Source organism: Gallinula chloropus, assembly GCF_964237585.1.
Source record: "Gallinula chloropus genome assembly, chromosome: 5".
NCBI lineage: Eukaryota > Metazoa > Chordata > Aves > Gruiformes > Rallidae > Gallinula > Gallinula chloropus.
The window spans coordinates 18,716,007-18,742,753 of record NC_140090.1 but is presented as its reverse complement, the minus strand read 5'-3'; the positions used below and the strand labels follow the sequence as shown (position 1 = coordinate 18,742,753).

Below are 26,747 nucleotides of genomic sequence, written 5' to 3'. Positions count from 1 at the left end.
GCAAACCATTCGGGGACTACGGGGGCCGTGGGATACAAATCCAACTGCTCATACAGCGGAGGCTGACACCTTATAAGCAGTCGAGGATTTTGTCCAGCTGTATGTTGAAGCAGCAGCCTGAGCACACTAAAAACTTTTAATACATTCTGTAACTTCATGTGGTTAAATAATTATAGATACATCCCTAACGGGATTTATACTGAACAGGTGTTAAAATTTTAACAGCCCTTTTTATCATAGCAGAGGAGAATCTGAGTGGCACTGAGCAACTTTTGACTGTGTGACAACAGATTCATTCAAAGTAACAAAGGCTTGAGGTGGGGGGGAGTAGATGTTGAAGAAGCACTGATCATCCTAAATACGTCACCTGTAGTCTCTGCAAAGCTCACAGCAGGGTCGTCATTCTATATCAGAAAAGGGGATGTGCTACTAACATATCCCATGATAAATGATTTGTAACTTTTCAACAGCTTGGTGAACAGGGGAAACAGCCTAAAGCCAGGAATGGAAATTAATTCATAAATGCACAGAGGTGTAAATTAACCAAATTGAAAGGAGACGGAGAAATAGCTCAAACCAGAATTCCAACCAAAAGGAAGGAGTGCACTGGGTTCTTCTTGGATGTTAAGCTGCGGTGCTTGATCAGAGAGATCCAAGAACTGGGAGGGACAAGTGGGATATAGCGTGAGCACAGGAGGTGCAGGGTGGGGCCAGGAGTAGCCATCGTGCTCTCTTTTCTTTTTTTTTTTCATAAAAGGCTGGAGATAAATAAATAAATAAATAAATAAATAGGATATACTTGTATAGGGAATATGAGGGGTTCATATAAATATTGTGCATACAATATATAAGGATTAGAAAGGGAACTAAATTCAGCAAGATAGCTGAAATTCTTAAGATGATAATTAGGCAATTGGGTCTTTTTTACTTTGAAATAAATTTATTTTCTCCCTCTTAATTAAAATTTTACCTGTCGTTCAAATAGAAGAAAAGAAAAAAAATTATTTACCATGAAGCTTCATTTAATATTAGTGATCTCTCACTGACCCAGAAATGCTGAATATTTCATTCCTTTATGTTTCAAAAATTATTAAACAAAATTAACTGGTACCTTTCACCCTAGAATACTGTAAGGGTCTCAGAGACATGCTTTACCCTCTGATGTCAGGGTTGCGTTGGAGACTAGTGATGCTAAAAGCTACATCAATGAAAATCAATGTCCCTTCTGATAATAACAACTAGTATCCCTTTGCAAGCAGTATGAGCTGCATTAGATGGCCTCTGGCCCATCAGCCTGGTAAAGACAAGCAGTGTTACAACTGCTGGTACGAACAGCAGCAAGCTGAGCTCTGGCAACTTTCTCTCGAGTAACACACTGCATTACTGGAATGCCTGTGCACACATAAATGCAATGCAGCAAGTCCTTCTTTTACACTAAAAAAAACTAGAGTAAGCACACTTTACTGGCACGTTCAAGGGCAGGAGAAGTAATTTTAGCCAAGTCTCTGAAACACACAATCAAAGACATTCAAGTACATCATTTAATGCACTTAGGTTCAAACAAATATTTCTCATTTCAATGAACAGTGAGGTGCTAAAAAAAAAAATCCTTGAAAAACTTGGGGCTTCATTAGTAAAATTATAATAGAGAGAAAAATGATGTTACTGACTAGACAAATCTGTTTGTTCATCTGCAGCTTGAAAATGCTAGCCCAGTGCTATAGTTAGGTTAGAATTTTATAATCTGTGGATGAGACAGCTTTTATCTTTTCTTAAATAGTAGTAAGAAACAAAGAGCCTTGTCCAGGCAGTAAGCCAGTGTACCAATTCAACTTTCAAGGTTTTGAGAAATGCTAGTAAGTGGGGTGCTCGAGGGGTGCCAACCCCTCTCTAACAGCATGCACATGAAACTGTACTTTTATATGGTTTGTTTTTCATCAGATATCACTGATAAAAGAGACTGGGAGGAGGAGAACATCCAGGAGTACCAGGACTCCCCAACTCAGTCAGCATTACCCCATGTTACATGGGGCATCTGTGAGACTGAAAGTGACTTTATATATGGGGAAGTGGAGAATCGATTAGATTTACTTCAAGAACAACTCAACAGGTAAACACAGAGAATGACCAAAAAGAAAGATATGTGTGAAAGAGTGGATAATATTAATAATGCTACAGGAGAAATTAATTTACACACGAAGTTTCTGAAAGCATTCAGCTCTTCAGTCTCAGTAGTACAAAAATACACCTGTTGGGAATATCTATTTGTTTTGTATAGGTCTTCTGAGAACACTAAATATCACCTAAGTTCAGCCTTCCAGATTCTTGGAAAAACGTATTCTGGTAATGCTGGGTACAAAATTTTTACTTCATTGCCAGAATATACATGTCTCTTACCTCTAGGTACCCACCTTAGCTGCCCTGAATTGCCTTGCAGAAGAGCCTTTCTCTTCCATTGACTGTTTCAGACACCAACTTTTTCACAACAAAAGTGGAGTGACTCAACTCACCCAGAATATGCTTCCCTTAACAGTGATTCCTACATATTTACTTGTCCACAAAAGGACAATTTTCAGGATCTTTAATATCTTAAGTAACTTTTTCTTTCCTGGATACCCATAGTAAACCAGCTGTTTTGTTTAAAAAAGATAAATTGATTCCCTTTTTGATGCATTAACTTTTACAACTTTGTAATAAGTGAGACATGGAAATATGCAGAGGCAAAATACTTATACCTGTTACAACAGAACAGATTTCTCTGTCAGAATCCTTTATTACCTTTGCTTGATAAATTGTCTCTTCCTTCTTTCTTTTGCTCTCTGATACACTACTCTTTGCTGGCAGCGAAGCAGCATAACTTATAGCATCTTAAAATATGGTTACAGAGTTTTGATCCATCCTACACTATAATTTGCCGTGTAATTTCACTTAATTTTAAATTGCCCTATGCTCAGGTCTTTGGCTTTTTTATTATTTTCACTCTGCAATTCCATTACTTTCAATATTTTTCCGTGACAAATACTATGACACGCACTCAGCCCTAATTATACTTTAGTAGCTCTTCATTGGCATTCTGTGCTGTATATTTTAGCAATCAGTTTAAAGCCAGGTTAACTGCATATTGCTTCCTTCATCTACCATAAGCCAATCAAACCATAGTATTTTTCATTCTGAATACTATCTGGTACATTAAAAAGACATTTTTAACATGTAGGCCTAAATTGCCATAATTTCTAATTGCAGTAACATCAAGGAATCTAAGTAACTGTAAATGTCACAGAACTAAACAGCTGCATGTTCCCCATCAGCAGGGTGTAGTCTTTCAGTTACATTTCTTTTCCGTAAATCCTAAGATCTTGAAACCGAAGTAATATCTCAAACTTACCCAGTTACATCAAATTCTTATGCAAGTACTCAGTATTTCTGAGTGAGAAAATAGCATTAGATAAACATTTATCTTAAACTAAGATTTAACTTGTTATGAATTTTATAAATCATTTTATTCCTTAACTCCTGACATGTTTTTAAAGCTTCTTGTACTTTCCAGATTTAGGGCCTTGCTGGGTCTTCTATGAATGTGAAAGACAATATTCTATACTGCTTATGCAGATCTGACCTGCTGGACTAAAAGGTGCAATAAAGAGCAATTTCAGAGTTAATTCCAAGCCCAAGACAATCATTGACACAAGCCCTCCAATGCTAAATCCCTTTTATACACAGAAATGTTAAGGCCCAGGCTTAGCAGATGGAAGTTCTCTGGATGGTGGCATGCTGCTGCTGCTGCAGTACTTTCCCCTGTGGCATCATCTCACACATACCTGCATGAGATCAGTAAATTCACAAGCAGCATAGAACCCAAGGGAGCTGAACAGGAGGGAGGGAAGGGCACAGCTGACTGTAACCTCTGGGTTTGGGCGTTTCTTTATGAGAGCAAATGCCACAAATCCAGCTCCTCCTGATAAAGGAAGAAACAGCATCCTAAACATCCTTCGGGAGTATCTATTGGATTCATTTCATAGATGCTTTTATAAATAAATGGCACAGGCAAAGGACAACAAAATAAGAAATAATATCAAGCAGTAAAGCACTTCATGAAAGCAAAAATCTGTCAGCACAGGATCAGTTCTGGTGCTGTAGGGAGCCCAGGTAGCAACATTCACAACCTTAAAGGCTGCTGACAAAGATTTCTTTACACTGTCAGAAGATGAGTTGCAATACAGAAGGCTGCGTATCGGCATTACGGTCTGTCACAGCATGTTCCAGAGCCTTCCAGCAGCTAGGGAGGCACAGCAGGCATTACCTATTGCTGTATTTGTCACAGGCCCTGGCAAGACCATCTGAAAATCATTTCAGTGCTATGGAACTGTAAGCATGAGCTACAGAAGCAGCTCAAGTGTTTCAGAAGTCATACGCAAATTTATGAAAAGGGATAAAAGGAGAGAAAATTTGAAAGCCAGAAATGCTGACATTAATTCCGAGGCCTGAATAAGTCTGAATAAATTTTCACTGTAAGGAGACTTACTGTTGTGGTTTTTTAATGGTCTTGAAAGCATCTTTCACTTTCTAACTGTGGAAAAACATAAATGTGATTTTCTGCTTGTTTCAGTGCATTGTATTAGCATTGGGGACGTCAGATTAATTGTCAGATGCATCGGAAAAAGCAGCCCATCTTCAGCCCATACAAATCAATTTAGTTACAATGGAGAGAATATTTATTCCGGTTAATTTCAGAAAAAGATCTGGTCCCCCGTGTTATTTTACGCTGTAAACATAAAGGACAGTAGCAAACTTGTGCTGCTTATAGCAAGATCAGACATAGGCATGCAGATCCATTCTGCAAGTGAAAGGGAGAGCCAACGAGCTTTGGAAGGGCTCAGTACTCCCTCTTCTGTTCTTTCCTGTTTAAAACACGGCCATGGCATAGCAAGCAACATTTTGCTTTATTAAGTGCAGCTGCCTCTTGAACGCACCTGTAATCAGTATGTTAAAATACACCTATTCCTGACTGTGAATTAACTGATTTTGTGTTACTTCTTTAGGCTCGAATCCCAAATGACTGCTGATATCCAAACCATCCTGCAGCTCCTGCAAAGGCAGTCAACGCTCATTCCACCTGCCTACAGCATGGTGACTGCAGGTGCGGAGTATCACCAGCCAGCAATCCGGGTGATACAAAAGCTTCAGCCTGCAGCATCCATTAAAACTGACAGAAGTTTCAGTCCTTCATCTCAGGTGTGTATACACCCAGGAAGATAAGAGAGTTTTGCTAATCTTTTTAGCCTGAAATGCACAAAACACCAATCTAGGTGCTTATTTACTGGTTTAAGGAGTATGAAATCATTGCTTTGAGCAAGACATCTATGGTGGACTTAGATACCACAGTTCCAGAGGCCGCGTTCTGTGGGGGGGTTGTAGAGATCCATGCAACTGCCTTATTATCAGACTTAGTTATTATGGTCTTCACAAAAGTTAGCAGAAATGGCCCATGCTATACATGGCCACCCTCTGCACACAGCAGTACACTTCACACAAATTCCAAGATTGAAAGCGAAAGAGAACGGAGTGCTGAGACTGGAATCCAAATGGTTACAGTGGTCAAAATGATGTGATTCCAGATTTCTGTTTTGAAACTAAACTGCAAATTCAAGAACACTGAAACCCATACTCTTAAATCGTGTCTCAAGAATACTCAGTCCTTGAGAAAGGGCTGTTCATATGTGTATCTCGACATAATATGAGCAAGACTGAGGAAGGGACAAGATATCCAGGCTTCTACAATTAATCAACAGAATTGTATTCAATAATATTAAATCAAATTCAGCATCATGTAAAAATATCTCAGTACACTGCTTAATTTTCAAACAAGGTTTTCCAGCAACTACCCAAATGTGCTAATTTTGAGCAGAACAAGAGCCTGGAAATGACTGATTTAATTATTACCATCTTGTTTCTTCTCCTCCCTTCCAGTGTCCTGAATTTCTAGACCTTGAAAAATCAAAACTTAAATCCAAAGAATCCCTCTCAAGTGGAGTGCATCTGAACACAGCCTCAGAAGACAACTTGGCTTCTTTTGTAGACCAAGAACGTGACCGGTCTGTAGAGCATCCCCCACAGCATTGTAAAACTTATCTCCAGCCAATTAGGCACCCTTCCTTGCCAGAATCTTCACTAAGCACTGTAGGAATAATGAGTCTTCATAGGCATGTTTCTGATCCTGGTCTTCCTGGGAAATAATACTTTTATACTATTACTTCATATAAAAATGTAAGTGCTTTTAATGGCTGTTTTTCCTTTTTTTTTTTTTTTAATTTAAATCCTCTATACTTGACTCAGGGGCTACAAGGAATATACCATTATATGCAAAAGTACTGTATATTTTCCTAAATCTGAAGCTTGTAAGGTAAAGTTGAGCAGTTCTGATGTAAATATATATATACACACACACACACTAACTGTATGTTCCAAATGTAAAACTGCCAGCATTCTCAAGGCACCTTATATTTTTATTTTTTTTAAATAACATGCATGTTCTGAAATTACAGTTTACGTTGCATGGAGATTACCATTTACAGATGTCATGGAAATAGTATTTTATTGTGGTTACGTCTTCAAAACAAATAGGAGACCAATAACAGTAATTCACATAGAAAAAACTCTTACCTGACCAAGCTAAAATTCAAGCAAAATCTTCTAGCTCACTTTTGAAATTTGATTTATCATTCTTATAGTGAGCTTTACACAATAAATAGTGGTGATTCTGAATCTAGAGAAAGAATAAGGTAACCAAGTCTTCTGGGTTCGAAACAATTAGGATAAGCCAGCCTCCTTCCAGAGAGGTTGGAGTAGGGCAGTATTTTATGACAGGAAATCCCTGCCACATGCCCAGAAGTATCACCATAGATCACATCCACAGAATGGCACTAACTGAATAATTTGTTGCCAGTACTTTTTGTTTACACAAAAAGATTGCATCACAGAAGTTAGCTGTCGTGAGTGGGCAGGTAGTCTTCATCTGTCACGCAAACATAATCAAAGGCAATAAATCTATTTCTATAGAATTCAGAAAACTGTGTCCCTTTTGTTCAATACAAATTATTAACAACCTGTTTAATCAGAAAATACTTCACACATTTTTGTTTTATAATTATTAGGGTGGCTGTTTGCATTTCTCTGTTTTTACTGTCTCGCCCCTCTACAATGATCCTAGATAGGGTATATCCGTACATGGACACACCCCCCCACCGCGCACACATGGCTGTATGTGTGCATGTGTGTATTTTATAGATGTACATATGTCTGTAGGTATGTGTGTATATATTTATATACATGCATACACACAAGTGTGTGTATATACCTACACTTACATGTAGGAGTATAGATATAGAGATATATATATGTATATATGTACAATCACTTTCAGGAACAATTGTACACTTTCTTATTACAAAAGGAGTAAGCTTAGCTTGTGTCCAAAGCTGACTACATTAGAATAAAATGATTTAAGGTCCGTAGGCTTTAAATACAGTATGTACTGTATATGCATAATGCTTTGTGAATACTTAGATTTAATTTTATTAAAATATTATTCTGCTTCAAACGTTGTGTTTATTTTGGAAGGGACTGACCTTTTTATTACCGTTTTTAAATATTTAACAATGTTCACATGATTTTCTAATCTTAAAGCTTTAATGTGAAATTCCTCTAGGAAGAGAACTGGTTTCAGACAAGCTTGTAACCCAGCTGGGGTTGCGGGGGGGGGGGGGGGGGGGGATATGCAGCCTGTGAAATTCTAACTAAAACCAAATAAACCCTCTGTTCTCAGCTAGTGCTACAGAGTACTGCAATTAGTGGTTGACCCTCGCCCACACTGTATGTTTGGGTCAGAAGGATGTATAACATTTTTAGTCATATACAGCCAGTAGATAAAGTCAAGGTGGCTGAATCTTCTCTCATTTAACATTAGTGTGTGTGTTGAGCTACTAAGTGAGGCTGTGCTTTACCTTGCATATAAGGAAACAAAAACTAATTAATAACTTTGTAAGTCAGAAGGGGAACTAACTCTTCACATACAAGATCAAATTTTCTTCTGCCTCATGCTGCTGTTGAAAGGTTCAAATGCCACATTACCTCTACCACACCAACGGGAGGTCAGCACTGCTTAGTATCTTGCAGGATCACATCCCAGATGACAGCATCGTTGGGCCAGTCAGAATCTCTGCTACATAAACTTCACTGAAACAGGAGTGCTGAATAACATAGTGAAATAGCTTCTGCTTTTTTCGTTTTTTTTTTAAGTAGCAAGTTTCAACAACTTCTGCTCTATCTCAGTCTAGTAACTGATATTAATGTCTGTTACAAAGAAGCATCTATCACATTTTCTACAAAAGTATTTGTGGTTATGCTACATTACAAGCAGTCTGGTACAAATTAAAAATAAAATTAATGAAAAAAAGCACAATGCATGAGCATTGCTTTACAAAATGCCCTTTGTCCAATTTCACCACATGGTATTTCACATTAATGCAAAGAGACTGAGAAAAACAGGTGGACTGGGAAAGAAGTGTTGGGGAAAAGGAAAAGCAAAGGCTAGTCTGAGTGAAGGAAAAGCTCCATCCCTTCATCCTTTTCTTGGCCTAAAGAGACATTGTTCCTTCCCTTAAGTTGTATTTATGAAGAACAAAAATCTCAAGTGGGGGCAACCAATGAATAAACAAAACACAAAAGATGACAACTTGGTTGACAGTTCTCTCACTGCCCCTTCCCTGCCAAAGAAAGATCTTCCTTTTCAGATACCTTCTTTTTCTGTTGAGGTACAGTGAAGTACAGGAATACCTACTGCGAAGCCTTTTTCCCCCCGTAGGTACAAACCATTGGGTTTGAGAATTTGTTACTTTTCTAAAGAGCAAAAGTTATTTTTGCAGTTTGTTTGTGTGTTTATTTCTGGGCAGGGTCCTTTTAGGCCCAGTCTGTTTCTGAACTTGACAGAAATGGGTCTGTGCTATCTAAATCAAGTTGAGAATAACATATGGGTTGCATACCCACACATCACAATACGCAACTGTAACATATCTGTAGAGGCTTTCAGGACTTCAGAAGGTAAAATTTGGTCTCCCTTTAGCTTAGGAACATTCATCTTGGTTGTTTACATTTAAAATGCATGGCTAAAAGTATGTGCAAGTTATAACTTGTACGTACATAGACATATCCTGGAAGTTCAGGAATACCTCAGGTACCTTAAGTATCAAACCAACTAATACCACTCCAAATGTGAAAGGTTAGATGGTACAAGTCAGCAGAGCTCCTTGTGAAGTTCATTCGCTTCCACCAGCTGTGGGTCAAAGTCAATGTTTAAAGCAAACAATAGCTTGTGATGCTTTTCCATATTTAGGCTCTGCACCAACCTGCACGTCCATGATGGACATTTCCAATTATGAAAGTGGGCAGACATTGTTTTTAAAAAAGCATTATTAACTGTGATGACATTACACATGATTTTAGCATCTTCCAACTGTTACATGTGAAATTCTGCCACATTTTGTTGATTAGATTAGGCACAATCAGTTTCTAGGTACCACAGAGTGAACTGATCAAAACCCAAAAACTTGAAAGCTGCTGCTTCCAACAAGCCTCATCATGTGTAGCTAATGGCAATACTACTGTACATCAACCAGCTTGGGGAAATCAGATTTAAGTACTTCTTTGGACACACCAAGCACAGCTCGTGCTTTCTAGTTAATTTAAGGTTAGAAAAAAAAAAAAAGCCTAGTTACACTGACATGAAACATTGATGCATGAAGCAGAAATACCTCTTCTGCTCAATGCAACCAGGCTTTTCCAGCTTTTTCATTCAGACAGGCTTTCAGAACAGGGTAACTCCTTTAGCATTCTTTCAACCTACATAAAACCAAGCCATTAAGAAGTTTTCATAATACGTAGGATATCCCCAGGAGCTCGAGGATAAGCCTTATAGCCAGAAATTGAGATCAAGCTTTAGTAGCTTTGACATCCTAATCTTTCACAGGTTAGTGAAGCCATGAGACAAGCCCAGTAGAACATAACCACAATCCCAACGTTAGCACATATTCCCTGTTTTGAAGCCACTACCTGCCGAGCATTTCCAGAATACAGAAGTGGTGGCCCAGCAGACGAGATACCTGAACTCACAGCAGGTTCTACATGCAAACAGGCAGGTGGCAGCAACCAGAGAACCCTCTTCAGATTCTCAGAGTTTAGTCCCCTTTTTCAGAGACTGACGTTTCTGAGGCTCAGCACGCACAGAACCAAGCTTCTCAGAGAAGGAAGCAATGCTGGTCACTGTGCCATCCTTGGCCAAGTCCAGATTGCTTCTTTTCATGTCAAGGAGATGGCTGCCCTCCACTGGCTAACAACCCAAGCTTCCTGATTCCATAGGAGTTAACAGTAGTGTACTAAGGGCATCACAGTGACCAACCAGGTGGGAAACAATAACCTGGTGCCTACAGTCGCTAATGGGAGCAACTAAACTGAATTAAAACAGGTCCAATAAGCTGAGGCTACTGAGTTGTGGGTTTGGGGTCTTTTGCTTGGGTTTTTTATATTATATTTGTTTGGTATTTTTTATATTGTTTTTAAAGCTGTAAGTAACTTGTGCCACTTTATCCAAACCCACACCATTACCTGCAGCTGCTCTAAATGGGTGCAATTGTCCAGAGTTGGATGGGGGCTTCTTTTTTGCACATAAACCAAAATGCAACCTCGATGCTCCTATTAGTTTACTTTTACATCGTTATCAGTAATGAAAACCCAGGGGTGCCCTTGTTTGATTTGTAGTATCTAGCAGCCATGCCCAAACAGCAAGGAACCTAGTCTCACTTTCAAATTTAATGTCAAAAGAAAATACTGAGAAATCCTAAAATGGATTTGGATGGGAGAGTAGACTTGGTATGCAGCCATTAGCACATTTGCAACAGCTGTCCAGACACAGAATTAATTTTTAAGTACCTTCTTTCTTACTTGGAATAAAAAGAGCATGCAGAAAGCCCTTTAACATGATTACTCTGAGCCTAGAATTTCTTTCATTTTTATTAGGAATGATATGTACTTATACAGCAGCCCCAGTGTCACTTACATACAACAGCTACTCTATACATCTTTTCCTTTGTTTCCCAGCCTTGGAAAAGAGCCTATTAGAAGTTAAAAAGTAAATAGCTTAAAGGGAAGGGAAAAAAAATAAAAGAAAACCACAACATAGATCACACATGAAAACGAACCAACACCGAGTCTTATTAATGATGGAGCACATCCCAGAGCTTGGAACTGCACACAGCCACCACTATGGCACACTGACTTTTCCTTACTGTACCTCTACATACAAGTAGTAGACAGAACTGCATTATTAATATGAAACATTTTTCTTCATCTAGCTACTTGGGGTTTTTTTAATGCCCACTTGGGAAGTCCTTTGATTATTAATGAATGCAAAATATGGCTATTCTCTTTGGAATGGAAATTAGATGGACCAAATTAAAGCCTCCCACAGGAGGCATTTGCCCCTTTTCTCCATTATTTACATTTTCTATACCCAAACTCTGGTATTGCAAAGTTGGAAACAGAAAGAAAGTTTTGAAAATTTAATCTAAACAAATACTTCAGTTCTATGAGCTGTAGCAAATCCTGTTGGTTTAACAGGTCTTTGTATAATATAAGTTATTATTTACTTTCAGAAAAGGTCTCCTGGAAAATTGTTTACAAATAAAAGTGCTTGTACACTGTGCACACATTCAGTATTTTATAGCACCATGAAAACTTACCTGAAAGAAATCTAAATCTGCACAAATAAATATAATGCACTTACTTCTGTCATAAGCAACAGGGTATGAAAATGTCATTTGTGACTGACATGAAATTACTTACTGATAACACAAACACCACTACCAGGGATCCAAAAAGGTTGAATATCTCTTTGTATCGAAAACACTGAGCCAAAGAAAATGTAATTGTATTTAGTATACTCAAACCACCAAGGGAATAAATGTAAAAGCACAGGATTACAGAGGTGTCACAGTTTAACCTGGCTGGCAGCTAAAGCCACCACACAGACTTTAACTTGTTCCATCCCCCACAGCGGGATGTGGGAGAGGATTGAAAGGAAGAGTTTAAAAGGACATTAAAAGTATGTTTAATAACAATAAAATATGCAAAACAAGTGATGCACAGCACAATTGCTCACCACTCAAGCTGATGCTCAGCTAGTTCCTGCATTTCTTCCCAGTCAACCCCTTAGTTCTATATACAGTGCATGATGTCATATGGTATGGAATATCCCTCTGGCCAGTCTGGGCCCTGGCTGTGTTCCCTCCCAGCTCCTTGGGTGCCCCCCGCCTTCCCTCTAGCAGGGCAGTATGAGGAGCTGAAAAGTCCTGACTGCTTGGCAACAGGTAAAACATTGGTGTGTTATCAACACTGTTCTTGTTCTAAATCCAAACCACAACACTGCATCTGCTGCTGGGAAGAAAATTAACTCTATCCCAGCCAAAACCAGAACAACAGGACACCATCCACTGGCTTGAAGCACACAGAACAGACACAAAATTGGATCTTTTCATAAAATTGCAGGCACACAGGACTGTCCATTTATATTGACCTCCATCTCTCAAGCAGAACTGGGAGTCGTGTTCATGACTACTCCCCAACTTCACCCACTGAGGAATTACTAAAGTAAGTTAACTTCTAGTTACAAAACCTGGGTAATAAAGCTGACAATTGTTATGCATTGAGACACAAGTTTTCAAAAAAATATTCTGATCAGAAACACTACCTAAGTATCTATCTCCAAGCCAGACATTTCTGTTGCTCAAATCATTTATTTTAGCAAATTTAGAGTGAATTGTGGGATGGATTTACCCTGCAAGAAGTGATTTTACTGACCCAGATGAAAAGCCACTGAAACATTTAAGAAAAATTAAAAATACTAATTACAAAAATTGAAAACCAACAAAGCAAAACATAAAATAAAACTGAACACCACACCTATAGATCTCCTTAGGCGGGATTAAAATGATACAACCAGTTGAAGGCCATTCCAGCTGTATTCAAACAGTATTATCTGAGATTGCCTCACAAAAACCCCAAACCACCCACACTGTGTGGCAACAAGCTGGAGCACTGAGTTTTATCTCGGACATTTTGGTTTAATGGAATCCACTGATTCAGTTTCTTCAAACCAACAGATGTTTTCAGAAGGTACCATCAGAGACCTATGCCACTAGTAATGAAAAACCCACACACAGAGCTTTTAGATTATCTGATTTTTATTTATGTAAGGAAGCTATTACACGACGCCTATTATGCCTGGCCACGAGCTTCTCCTTTTTCATTAAGATCTTAACACAGAAATTTACTTTTCTGGGATTACAGATGTACAGATTTTTAAAAAGCCACGCTTCTATATATAGTAAAGTGCAAAAAATGTTGCTCTGAGCATGCACTTAAAAAAATCTAAGTATTCATTCAAAGCATACAACTTATCAGGCAGGAAGATTAAAAACTCCACAATAGCTTCCTTTCACAGCAGTTCTAAACATGGACAGGTTGGCGATCCTCTTCTCCAGCAGTTCAGCACCTGGAATGCCATGGTGCACTGCAAGAACAAGAGGAAGTAACAGGCAAGTCAGTGTTTGTAGATTTTAGAAGTGTGACAAGTCCCATTACGCCAACCATCAGTGAGATTCCAAAGGAACAGCCTACTTCCATCTTCAGAGATGGAGGGACCCACGAGTTTAAATATTACAAGTAACTTCCCTGCAAGATGGAAAGCTTTCACAGAACAGCATGGAGACAAGTCAAGGATAATTCTGCTGTTCAATTTTTAGCAACAAAACAGATTCCTCAATCTTATTTCATTGGTTAGAGCATGTCCCAAAATTACTTTGCTAAACCGTTCACACCTTGCTACCTACGCTCTACCAGCAGCTGCCACAATCCTCTATGGTGACCCAGCAACCACTTCCCATAGCAACGAAGTCACTATGCCACCAGCAAGCAGGACTATTGGCAATAAAAATCTGCAGTAGAATAGTTGATATTCACTGCTCTTCTAAAGAATTATGTTTTCAATATTAAGATGCAACTTAAACTATATGCTAATACTAAGATAAATTATTTTTACAGATATTTTGAAAACTTCATTACAGTTGCATGCATTAAATTACACACACCAGGAATGATGACTATACATTCATTTTCCTTTTAAGAAACTGTGAAAGTTCAGTGGAAGCTCTGATTTCTGATGCTCACAATGCTGGTGATCAGCTTAACATGAATGAAGCCACCTTGTAAAATTGTCTTGTAAAATAAAATGAAGCAACCTTGTAAAATAAAAGGTGCAAGACATACAAATCAAATACAACATTTCCTGCAGCTAGAAATACTACCATTTTTTAAAAAACCCAATTAGAAAAAAGACATAAAAAACATTCAGGTAGCCTCATACTAAAAACACCCTTGGTTTTTTTTAGCCTGTCTATCACAGACCCAACAGATACATTGACTTATTACCTTGGAGCAGCCTGCTTAACACCATCACTTCATTTTGAAGGGTGATAGAATTAGATTAGGCATAAAAGCCCAACCTTCTCAACTTTACACATCAAAAGACAAGGCAGTGGTGGTAAACTCTCTTCAACATTGAGCTATAGCTGCCTTGCTGCCACAGCAAAACACTTAATATCTTACATTAACAGGGTCCACTAATTCCAGACTGCATTTTTTTCATCACCTACTTCTCCATCTCTCCATCCTGTAGAACAAATGCACACATTTGTTGCAGTCAACAATTCCCATTTAACTTGCAAAAACTATCAGTGATTTTTAAAGCATTAGATTACCTGCAGTAATACCTAAACTGTTCTTACATCTTTAGACATGTAAGAGAAGGGAAACTCATGTAAACTGGAAACAGTAAGCAGAATTCACTGGTGAAAGCATATCAGTGGTATTGAGGAGGTAAACAAGTAATTAAAATCCACCAAATATATTCAAAAACCTATCAAGGTTGTAGCATTTCCTAATGTTGAATTTACAAATAAAGATAATCATCAAGTTGATCAAAACTGACACCTTTGTTTTCCATACTTAGTATACAAATTGTCAGCATTTCCACTTTGAAATAATTCTTAGATGCTTTTCCTTTTACCCATCAAATCTTCTGCTGTCATTCATCTAGTGCAGGGAAGTTAGGCAGAAAGAGAAGTACTAAGGTTCAGAACCTAAGGAATGTGAAGTATAAAGAGAAAATAGAATCCCCTCTAATCTAAAAAAGGTCACTCACCTTTAAGTGAGATCTTCCAATACATTGCCTCTGCAGACCCACGTACTTGAGAAGGTGTGTGCCTGCACCACAGAAGTCAGAACCATCTCACAACGTGTGGGGCTGCACACATCACCTTTTAAAGAACACAAACATCAGATTCAGGACCTCATGCTAGAATAATTCATAAAGCACACAATAACCATTCTGTAGACTCTAGTTCTTTGGGATGCTAACCTGGGAAGTATGCATTATATTTTTCTAGCCAAACTCCAAACGTGGCACAGTACCAAGTCAATTAGAATCCTACAACTTTAAGGGTCTGTTATCTGTCCACAGAAATTAGAGCACCCACTTGTATAATAAGGTACAATAGACCTAAAGAAGAAACTATTTCAAGATGGCAATGAGAATCTGAACACGAACTGCCAACATATTTGGATGAATTTTATCTTAAACAGCAACATGTCTATCAAGTCCATAGCACTATAAACTCTACTGTCAACAATAATTATAATTGTTTCCCAACACTCTGCATTGTACATGAAAAGGAATGGATTATTGTTGTGAGTTCCCGCATCCAAAATCCAGATCTTGGGAAATAATTTATATCCAGGGGCTTTGAAAGTGCAAAGAGGCACTAGGAAAAGACTGCACACCAGTATGGTTAAAAGCAATCAGTTCACTTTATTCAAGCCATTAGCTGCTTGGTAACACCTGAGGGTTACATAACTAGGGGCCAGAATAGCGGGGGGAAAAGGCCACCTGCACTGTATCAGGTCTCTATCACCGCAATGGAATTTCGAAGTACCATGAGATCTCGTTACAGGTTCTCATTCCCATGCTTTTCAGTTAGTGAATTCTTAAGGCTGTTTTGCAAGTGCAACTGGCCTTGATCAGCTAGCCAGGCTCCCACAATTCCCTCTTTCTCTTGAATTAAGGGCTTTGTCAATTAGTTGTTTAAGTATTTGAATCAAACAAGGTACTATAATGAGCATAGACAATATTATTAGTACGATAACAAATCCAGCCTTAAAAACATCTCTGAACCAGCCAGCAATTCCCAAGGTGTTAAACCATCTCTCCAGCCAGCTACTCTCATACTTCAGCTTCACCATTTGTTGACGCAATAAATCAATGCTCTTGTGAATTGATTCCGAGCGCTCTGATAGGTTCATACAGCACATACCCTCAAAGTCCTTACACCCATGACCGTGTGCCAAAAGTAACAAATCAACAGCAGCTCTGTTGTGCAAAGTAGCATGTCTCACACTATCTACATCAGGAAGTAGTCCACTGAGAGCAATAGACATAGCATTTGTCTGTTTGCTCAACCAGCATCCCAACTTTGTTAATTTTTTTAGAGCAGCTGCAGAAGCTACTCCTGGGGCTAGCATTGATGCAGCAATGATGTCTCCAGGCCCCCAAAAGATTACCTGATCATCACATTTGCTTGTAAATCGATGTATGCTCTGACGTATACGTCGCTTTGAGTGGATCATAGTGAGGATTATGAGGCATCCTAAACTGCAGGGCCCACCATTGAGGCATGAGAGAATACCTCCCCAAGCATGGTCTCCGCGTATTAAGAATATCCCTGCAGGGAGGGTTACTGGAATAGACATAGAATGTGAGAAATTAGGAGAAACATAATTACACCATGCAGTAGCATTTCTATAAGCATTTAAAGTAGCATTAAGATTCTGGCCTTTTGGGTTTGTATTATAGGAGTAATTAAAGAATACACAGGCATCCATCACTACTGAACCTAATAATGCCAACCCCTGAGGCTCCTGTGCCTGTTGGGGAAGGTGTGTAAAAACACCACCCCAATTATTGACACAAGAAGGAGGGGAATTACACAGGTCGGGCACAGGAGAGGAGTTAGGCCATTTGTCTACCGGCAGTCTATCCAAACAGGTAGAGAAGGGGTCTTCTGGAGTGTCCACAGACAGGCACATAATATCTTGTTTGATGGCATTTGCCAAAGTCACCCAAACATTCTGTTTAGGTTGTGGAACACTCCAGCCTTCAACTTTCATCAGGGACTGCAGGTACAGCAGGACTAGGAAGGCCTAAAAAGAAAGTCAGTCATTCATTATTATTTTTCACTGTGGGCCGCAGACTTCGTGCAGGGACCCAGAGGGCCATCCTTGGTCGATAGGCAGAAATACCCTCTTCCTACAAATACTATGTTTGCTGGACCTTCTCATGTTCCTGTTTGTGCATTTTTATACATTACTTGCGGGCTATCTGTAAGCATTTGTAGATTAATAGATGTGTGATGCAGAGCAATAGCAGGAAGTATTCACTGCCCTCTAATACATAAATGATTTAAAGCAAAAAGTGTTCTGTCCACTAACTCTCCAATAGGCAAATTCTGTCCTGACAGCCTATACGGCATGCGTCCATTCAATGATCGCCTGTCCTGTTGGGGAATGAGGGATTCCATAAATGTGCTGCACTCCCCATCATTGCAAAAATCCTTGGACAGACTGTGAACGATATTCACGGTGAATCACTGGGCCATTATCTATTTTAATCTGTTTTGGGACCCCCATGATAGCAAAACATGAGGTCCAGTGCTTGATGACATGCTTTGCAGTCTCCCCGGTCATAGGGTTTGCCCAAATCATCCCTGAAAAGGTATTGAACCTCACATGTAAAAATTGCAACCGTCCAAAACTGGGGACGCGTGTGACAGATTGCCACAACTCCAAGGCTTGTAAACCACATGGATTAGTCCCAAACCCTAAGCCCTGGTTATGATGTGAACACTGTGGACATGATTGAACTACCAGTTTGGCATCCACAGCTGAGATGTGAAATTGTCATTATAGACCTTTTGCGTTCTGCTGAAACATTTCATGAGAAGCTCGGGCTGCCTCAAAGGAGCTGCTCAATACTATCATAATGGGCTGGTCAGCTACTGCATTGCCTTCCCCTAGTCCTTTCTCAGTTTTATGCCTGCATACATGCAAGACTGCATATTCATGAGTCCTCCTTCATAATGCAGCTCACAGTTGAACGAACAATGTCATTAACTGAGAACTCTTGTTTTCCCTTGTATAGGCATCTTCAAGTCAAGCACATACACCCACAACATTCTGGGAATCTGAGACCACATTTAAAGGCTCCTGATCCCATTGGCAAAAGGCCCAGACAACTGCCTTAAGTTCTAATGTCTGCAATGTGTCCTTTGGCTGGCCTGTTATTATCTCTTTATGCCAATGATCATTATCCTACCAGACACAGGCTGCTGATTTACTGCATTTCACTGCATCTGTATATATGTTTTTACCTTGTACTGGTCAGTGGCTTCTTTACCCACTCTGTTCGGGCGATCCACTGCACGACCCTATCGTCTGGTCTTTTGTTCTATATCTGCCCAGGATATCCTTCAATGGCTAATGCTAAGGAATCGGAATGTTGCAGTGCCCAATCGAGATTTGGCATTGCCAGTGGCAGACTCATGTCTGATGGCTCTTGGCCTGATATGGAGACAATCCGCTCTTGGCCCTTCTGTATTAGTTGGGCTACAACATCCATCCTGGTTATGATAGAGGTGGACAGCTGAGCAGATTGAAAAATCCATTCCAAAATAGAGAAAAAGGAAAAGGAACAAACTTGAGGAAATTCAGACTGATGAGGCTGATTTGGCAATGGCACAGCGGGAGGCTTCTGTATCTGTGGCTCCTGGGTGAAGTCCCCCTTTTTCTTTTGCCATTGGCAAATCAACGCAAATGCATGGGCCATTTGGGCGAAAATGACTAACAATAAGGGAACTCCAGTGAGTCTCCTCCCACTAGCTGTGTTCTGAATTTGTTTGGCAACTGTATGTAAGGCTCTTTGTGAGGCCTCTGATAAGCATAGAGGGTCTAAGCATAATCGTTCTGTCTGCTGGTTAGAAATCCCAGCCTGGCGTCGCACCCACTGTATGTGCCCTAAAACTGTCTGCAGATCATGAAGTTTAGTAATTTTTGTAGCAAATTCCACTTTCTGGGGTACAATAATAGCGTCAGTAATTTTCCATCCCAGACAGAAATAAGGCGTACTACTTCGAGTTTTCTCTGGGGCTACTCTAAGACCATATTTCTGCAAATGGGTAACCACCACCTGATTCCAATCATTAGGAAAATTCTCAGCTTGGCAGAACAGAATATCATGCATGCAATGATAAAGTATCATACTAGGATATTGCTTCCATAGGGGCTTCAAGGCCTGTGCTACAAACAATTGACACATAGTGGGAGAGTTCTTCATGCCCTGAGGCAGAACTATCCACTCGCATCGATCAGCTGTTTCGGCCTTGTTAATTGATGGCACAGAAAAGGCAAATCTTTTACAATCCTGTTCTGCAATAGGAATGGTAAGAAAGCAATCCTTCAAATCGATTATATGAATATGCCATCCTGCGGGCAGCATTGTAGGCACCGGCAGACCAGGTTGGAGGGCTCCCATTGTTTCCATTTTTCATTAATTTTACGTAAATCATGTAATAAACGCCACTTGCTGGATTTTTTGGGAACAACAAATATGGGGGTATTCCACGGTCTGGTGGAAGGTCAAATATGTTTAGCATTCAATTGTTCCTTTACCAACTGTTTAACAATATTCAAGCACTCTTGACTCAATGACCACTGCTCCACCCATACTGGCTCATTAGTCAGCCATGTAAGGGCTACTGGTGGCGCTACAGTGGCCAAGGCTAAAAACCCTGATTTGTTAGGTACACACCCATCTGGCTGAGCACGTCCCTATCAAGCAGCATCTGTAAGGTGCTGGGCAGACTAGTTATATGTAGCAGCACAGTAACTGGACTTTCCCCGGTAACTTGCACAACAACTGGAAACTTTGATCGTGCTGTGTTGGTTAAACCCCCAACTCCCGCAATGTTACTGACTGTCTCTGTGGGCCACTGAGAAGGCCAGTGGACTGAGGACATGATAGAAATATCAGCTCCCGAATCTAGCAATGCAGTTATCATGATAGTACTTGAATCCTGCCACAACATTACCATCATCAAAGGCCGTTCTCCCAGTTAGGTGGTTAAGCAGGCCAGCCTCCCAGTTGAACCAAAGCCCCCGGTCCGCTCCGGCCCCATGGCCATTGTGGCTTCCGCAGGTACAGCTATGAGTTGTGCTATACAGGTTCCTGCTGGAATGAATATAGGTGGAGTTATTGTGAACAGTAATGCATAGATGTCTCCCACATAATCAACATCAATTACCCCTGGAACTAACACTACCCCAGACAACCCCAAAGAGGATCTCCCCATCAAAACAGCATGTAAACGTCGAGAGGATGATAAAGGCCCTTTCACTTGTAGATTGATTTTTTGCACGCTGGTATCTTGTAGATAGATATCTACTGCTGTTGCCACATCCACCCCAAGGCTCCCTCCAGTTGCTGGTTGGTTGACACTCGGCATTTGTGTCTTGACGCGTCAGTGCTTCATCCTGTGTTGACCGTTTCCCGAATGGCGACAAACTCGAGAGGAATGGCAGTTATCACACCAGACCCTCCCTATACATTCTCGACGAACATGTCCCAATACTCCACAGCAGTAGCAACCGGCATCCTTTAGCTTTTGTCTATTTGACGTTCCGCCCTTTTGAGTAAGTGCAGCTTGTACAGCTGCAGCAATCTGAGTTATCTGACGACCTTGCTCTGTTCGAGCCACTCTCTGCAGCATCGTTTCCACAGATGATCCCTGGGGGAGTGAGGCCAGGATAGAATGAGTGCTGAGGTTGGAGTTGTCATGAACCATAACACGAAATAACTGCTGTTTAGTGTCTTCAGGGAACTCACTATCTCGAATAGCAATCCACATTCAATCTACAAATTGTCCAAAGGATTGCATAGCTCCCTGCTTAATACTGGCAAAGGGAGGTTCTTTTTTGCCAACCAGTATAGCAGAAATCGCCTCTAAAGCAAGGCAAACAGAGAGCCAGTGGAAAGTAGCAGGAAAGGTTACTTGGACATCAGGAGATGCATATTGTCCTAATCCCACCAATATATCAGCTGTTATCCTGTAAAAAGGATCATTTGGCTCTCTAGGAGCAGCTGCTTCCCATGTAGCATGCTCAAGCTACTCCGAAAGAAACAACAAATTCTGAGGGAGTTAACAGCAAACGTCCCAAATTGCAAATATCAGAAGGCATCCACTGAATGATTGGTTTTGAAGCTTCAGAACACAAGCCATAGTCACTGACAGTTTTACGTGCCTGCTGCAACAGCTTCCAATCGTGAGGTTCCCATTTACCCCCGTCTTGATTACATACTACGGGGCAGGCAACTCGCGATGCCGCTTCCCATTGTCCTTCTATGATCGCATTACGAATCACCCCTGTCCAACGCGAGGGAACTGTACCTGGCGCAACTCCCCACAAGGTGGCGCCGAAGGCACAGGCATCTTGCACAGTGCCGGTGTCGGCAGCACTGAAATAGCCATCTGATTATTCTGTTTTAATTTAATCTTTTGGAGACGCCCAGTAAGCTCTTCTACTTCTCCCTCCATTCCCCCCAAATCAGAGGAGTTGTTAGATGTTTCAGGGGAACAATTCGAGGCTGAGGAGCCTGCACTTTCAGGACACTTTGTAGGCTCTCGTTGGTCAGCAGACCCCACCGAAGGCAAAGTGTCCTTGTCCTTTTTTGCTCCCTCCACTGAGTCTCGCAGTTCAGCAGACGTGGAACACACAGAATGTACTAAACCACAGACTGGACTTTCAAACACTGACTCCGATGGAGCTGGAGACCCTGTTAACACTGGCACTGCAGCGGTGGCCACTTGACGTTCAGCCTGCATTGCCTTTAAAGTGTTAACCACCACACACCAGGTCAGTCCGAGAGATTGGAGCAATTTCTCTTCTTCACCACCCGTAACAAGGGCATGCCACATATGATCCCCAATTTCTCGCCATTCAGAGACACTAAATATTAGTGCTACCTCCATCAAATGTCAGAGCGACGAGCCCATTTTATCAGCTCTGCTAGCCCTTCTGGACACTTGCTCATCTGTCAGAGAGAATACTAAGGAGCAGTTTCTCCGCAGCTTCCCACTCCATTGCGAATGCAGAGGACGGGGAGCGACCCTGCTTTTTCAGCTACCACAACACTTACTTCTTTCAGCGGCACCAGCCCTCTGCTGCAGCCTGTCTGAAGTGCTCCTCTTGCTCCAGCCCGGCTGCTGCAACCGTCTCCGTAACCTTCTTCCCGGTCTCTGGTCGTTCCAGGTCTTCGTCCGTCCAGGTCCCTGTTCGGGTGCCAATTGTTGTGAGTTCCCGCGTCCAAAATCCAGATCTTGGGAAATAATTTATATCCAGGGGCTTTGGAAGTGCAAAGAGGCACTAGGAAAAGACTGCACACCAGTATGGTTAAAAGCAATCAGTTCACTTTATTCAAGACGGTAGCTGCTTGGTAACACCTGAGGGTTACCTAACTAGGGGCCAGAATAGCAGGGGAAAAGGACATCTGCACCGTATCAGATCTCTATCACCGCAATGGAATTTCGAAGTACCATGAGATCTCGTTACAGGTTCTCATTCCCATGCTTTTCAGACCCTTGTTAGTGAATTCTTAAGGCTGTTTTGCAAGCGCAAGTAGCTGTCGCATTGGGAACATTATGCTGAAGTATTTCTACTGAAGAAAACAAGCATGAAACAAAACTTAACTAGAGTTTCTACATGGTTATATTGTTTATATTATCTTACCAGTCCAGCAATAGCACTAGTATCATCCAGCAGCACATAAGCACCAGCATATGCAGAACTTTCAGAGTATGAACCATGAAGCACATGTGGTACCACTCCTGGCACTGGCTGTCCCATTGTCACTGAGATTCCAGACATCTATAACTGCAATACTTTGGGAAGGAAAAAAGAAATAAAAGTCAGTATCTTCACCTTGATAACCTGAAATACATCTATTTTACAAAGATTAATAAATACTTGTTATGATGTTTATTTCCAAAACCAAACTTATTTTAGACTACGGTCAGTCCTACAATGCTAAGTAATAAAACAGAGTAATACAGCTCCAGAACACAGTTCCACATGCCTTTCACTGTATCACCAAGGAAGCTGTCTAAGAAAGAAAAAAAAAAAAAAAAGAAAGCCTAAAAAATGTTACTATTATACTGCTAGGTTGTGTTTTTAAACAGATACCATATGGTCTCAGTGACATTGTTTGCAAGACACTGTAGTCATGGTTTTAGAGACTCTAATAGAATCATAGAATGAGTTAGGCCACCATCTAGTCCAAAGCCCCGCAGTGAACAGGGACATCTTCACTAGATCAGATTGCTCAGACCCCCATCAAGCCTGACAAATGTCTCCAGGGACAGCGCCTCCATCTCTGGGCAACCCGTGCCCGTATCTCACCACCTCAGAGTGAAGAGCTTCCCAATATCCAACCCAAGTCTCCCCTCCTCTAGTTTAAAACCATTACCCCTCATCCTATTGCTCCATGCCCTTGCAAACAGTTCTTCCCCAGCTTTCTTATAGGCATCTTTCAGGTACTGGAGGACCTCTGTAAGGTTCCCCCAGAGTTGTCTCTTCTCCAGGCTGAACCACCGCAACTCTCCCAGTCTGTCTTCATAGGAGAAGTGCACCAGCCTTTTGATCACTTCTGTGGCCCTCCTAGATGACTGGTTCTTGACAAAGCTCCAAAGGAACACACATCAGCTTGTGATATGGCACACCAACTCTAGCTCCAGAAAGCCCCTGCCAGCAGCATTTCCCCACCAAAGTCTTATCCCAGGTTTTCTTTCTGTCTCTGCAGATGTGCTGCTATTCTTCAAAAATAATGCAATTCTAAACATTTAAGTCCTCATTGTCTAATTTTCCCTGCATTTGCTACTAGATCAGTAATTCCTTTTCAGGGTTAAACTGTTTATTCAGTCATTTATCTATGCCAGGATTTCAAAGAACTATCTTTTCATGCAGGTACCACAACTGGTGGCAGGGGTTCCCTTCTTCAGGCAGGTCCACATACAATTTGACATGGCTTCAAGTATCCAAGAACTACAATTTTATGAGCAGCTTACAGCTTTTACTGTGTTGATGTGTTGCCTTTACTTGTAACAGCAAAGTAAAGCTTAATTTACCTATATTTAAACACAGGATATTTTAGCCAAGCATTTGACTAAAAAAATGCAGCCACAGTGGAAGTTTTCCAGAGACAAAGATGCTGGGTTTGCCATGTCGTATAGTCACCTGGGAGGGACACCAGAGTTACAGTAACCAACAAGAAGGTGGCAGAACACAAAACATGTGGCCTTGTAAAGGTAAACACTACACAGAACTAGTTAGATCTAAATCTTTGGGAAAACAGAAAATGAGGCATCTTTTTTTTTGTCCCAAGTAACCAGCATTAGCCCTTAGCACAGCTGCAAATGGTTCCTACAGATCACATAAAAAAGCACCTTTGCTACGTTGCAGGATAGTCTCAGATCTGTAGCCCTGAAAGAAGCAAAGCCCAGCAACCATTGCTGCCACTGGTATCATCTGTGACAGTTTCACAAGGAAACTAATTTCCAGCTGTTGCACTGCAAGGCTTCCTTTCAGGGAAGGATAACAGATTTTAGGATCCCTAAATACACAGTATCAATATTTTAAAACTTAACCCCAGCTAACAATGACAAAGGACAAGTGTGCAGAGGTCCAGTCTACCCAAGCAATACAGAAGCTGCTGAACACCTGCATCAGAACTAAGCAGCAAGCCTCTGTGGCCACTATTTATAGTTACATTGCATATACATAATTTAGAAACATTTTAATTTTGACACATTATGCAGCAACCAAAGCCCCCCGAGCAGCTCCCCTTTTGCTCCAGGCCACGTAACGCCAACAGCCTCCAACTCTTCCACAGTTCTCTTCGTGCTGGCCCTGAGACACCTTCGCGTTTCCTAACGCCTCCTACTAGTCGCTATCCGACCATCACAGAACCGTAGGGGTCGGAAGGGACCTCGAGAGATCATCGGGTCCAACCCCCGTCCCGGGGCGGATTTTCACAAGGCGGCGGAGCGCCGCCCGTGCCCGCTGCAGATCCCGCACCCCAGCTCCGGCCAGGAGAAGCACCAAACGCGGCGCACCCCTTCTCGCTCAAACCCGCACTCCAGGCACCGGGCGGTACACGGTGAGTGACCCCGGCCCTCCCGGGGCGCGCACCTCCCCCTGCGTAAGGGCTTCGGACTGAAGTTTACCGGCTGGTTTACTCAGCACACGCCACCCGCCCTACCCGCCGGCCCAGGCCGCTCGGCTGCGCTCCGCCCGCCTCCCCTCGCACACCTCCGCCAAGCGAGCAGTCCGGCGCCGCTGCCAGCGCCGGGCGGGCGGAACGCCTTTCCCCTGTTACCCGGCGTGCGGGGCAGAGAAGGTGGTCGGAACGCTCCCCGTAAACCGCCCCTGACCCAGCGCGGAGGGTCGGCACGGCACCCCCACCTCCGGGTCTCATGGGACTGCCGAGCCCGAAGGCAAGGCCGGGACCGCCAGCAGCGGCACTGGTGCTGACAGACACTCGGCCCCCCCGCCCCGGTACGGCAGCTAGGCAAAGGTAACAGGCACAGCGATCTCGCTTTAGAGGCACCGCGCCGGCCGCGCCCTCCTATTGGCCAACTGAAATCCCGCCCGCGGGTAGTGCCGCGAGTGTAGATTGGCTGTTGCGATTGGGCGCGTGCGTGGGGTTACTCGTGTGTTTCCGGTGTGTGGGCTGGCGCGCCTCAGGACCGGGGGGTGGTGGGTCCCGCCTTCGTGGTGGTGATGGGTCCCGAAGCGCGGCTCCTGGAGGCGCTGAAGCGCCCGTGCTGCTTTTTCCTGTGCTTCCGCCTTGCGTCTGGCCCGTCTCGTTGCTATACGCGTCGGCGTTGACCGTACAGGGAAGGGAGCCGGTACTGCGCGGCTTCTGTGCCTAGCCGCCCGCTGAGGGAGGCCTGGCGCTCCAGCCCTGCCCCAGCCAGCGCCCCTGCGAGCGAACCCGGCGATGAGTTCTTGTCGCATCTGGAAGGCTCAAAGGCTTCAAAAATAATCGAGTTTCTGTAAGCATCCGGCTAGGCGGAAATCAGGGTATTGCCATCATCAGTGGAGAGGAGGAGCTCAGCCAGCATCGCTGCAACCTAGCAGTAGCTGGAATAGCCATGTAGCGTTGATTGTTGGGTTTTTTCTCTTGCTGTAAGTCACAAGTGCCCTGTCATGTCTACAAACTGTTAAAGCTTGTAAAGGATTGTGGTATAAATACACTGGGTCTGATTTACCACTACTACATAAACAATATAGGAAAGGAGGCAAACATGCAACCCTATCTATGCATGCTGCACCCAAGTAATTCCTGTTAAACCAACAGGTTTGGGGTTTGGGGTTTTTTTTGGCCTTTGGAGCGTGCTTAGTTCTATATGAATCTAATAAAAATAAGAGAAGTCAAAGAGAAATTATTTGAGACAAAGAAGTGGAAGGCAGAAAAATAT

General features: G+C 41.9%; 1 protein-coding gene and 1 long non-coding RNA gene across 2 annotated transcripts in view; one reads left to right on the top strand and one right to left on the bottom strand.

Annotated features, from left to right (window-relative positions):
* The window catches only part of KCNH7 (potassium voltage-gated channel subfamily H member 7), a gene marked incomplete at its 3' end in the record, with an annotated part of 221,040 nt that extends 214,806 nt beyond the window's left edge, over window positions 1-6,234 (top strand). The window contains exons 14-16 of the mRNA XM_084264659.1: window positions 1,942-2,110; window positions 5,040-5,232; window positions 5,968-6,234. Of these exons, the coding sequence (XP_084120785.1) occupies window positions 1,942-2,110; window positions 5,040-5,232; window positions 5,968-6,234 (629 nt within the window). The remainder of the gene's footprint in view (window positions 1-1,941; window positions 2,111-5,039; window positions 5,233-5,967) is intronic.
* A 7,088-nt stretch (window positions 6,235-13,322) lies between these two features.
* Window positions 13,323-16,873, bottom strand: LOC311192952. Its single transcript, XR_014617362.1, has 4 exons — window positions 16,723-16,873; window positions 15,308-15,422; window positions 14,713-14,776; window positions 13,323-13,618 (listed from the first exon to the last, which is right to left on the bottom strand). It is a non-coding gene; the product is annotated as an uncharacterized lncRNA (long non-coding RNA).
* Window positions 16,874-26,747: the final 9,874 nt, after the last annotated feature.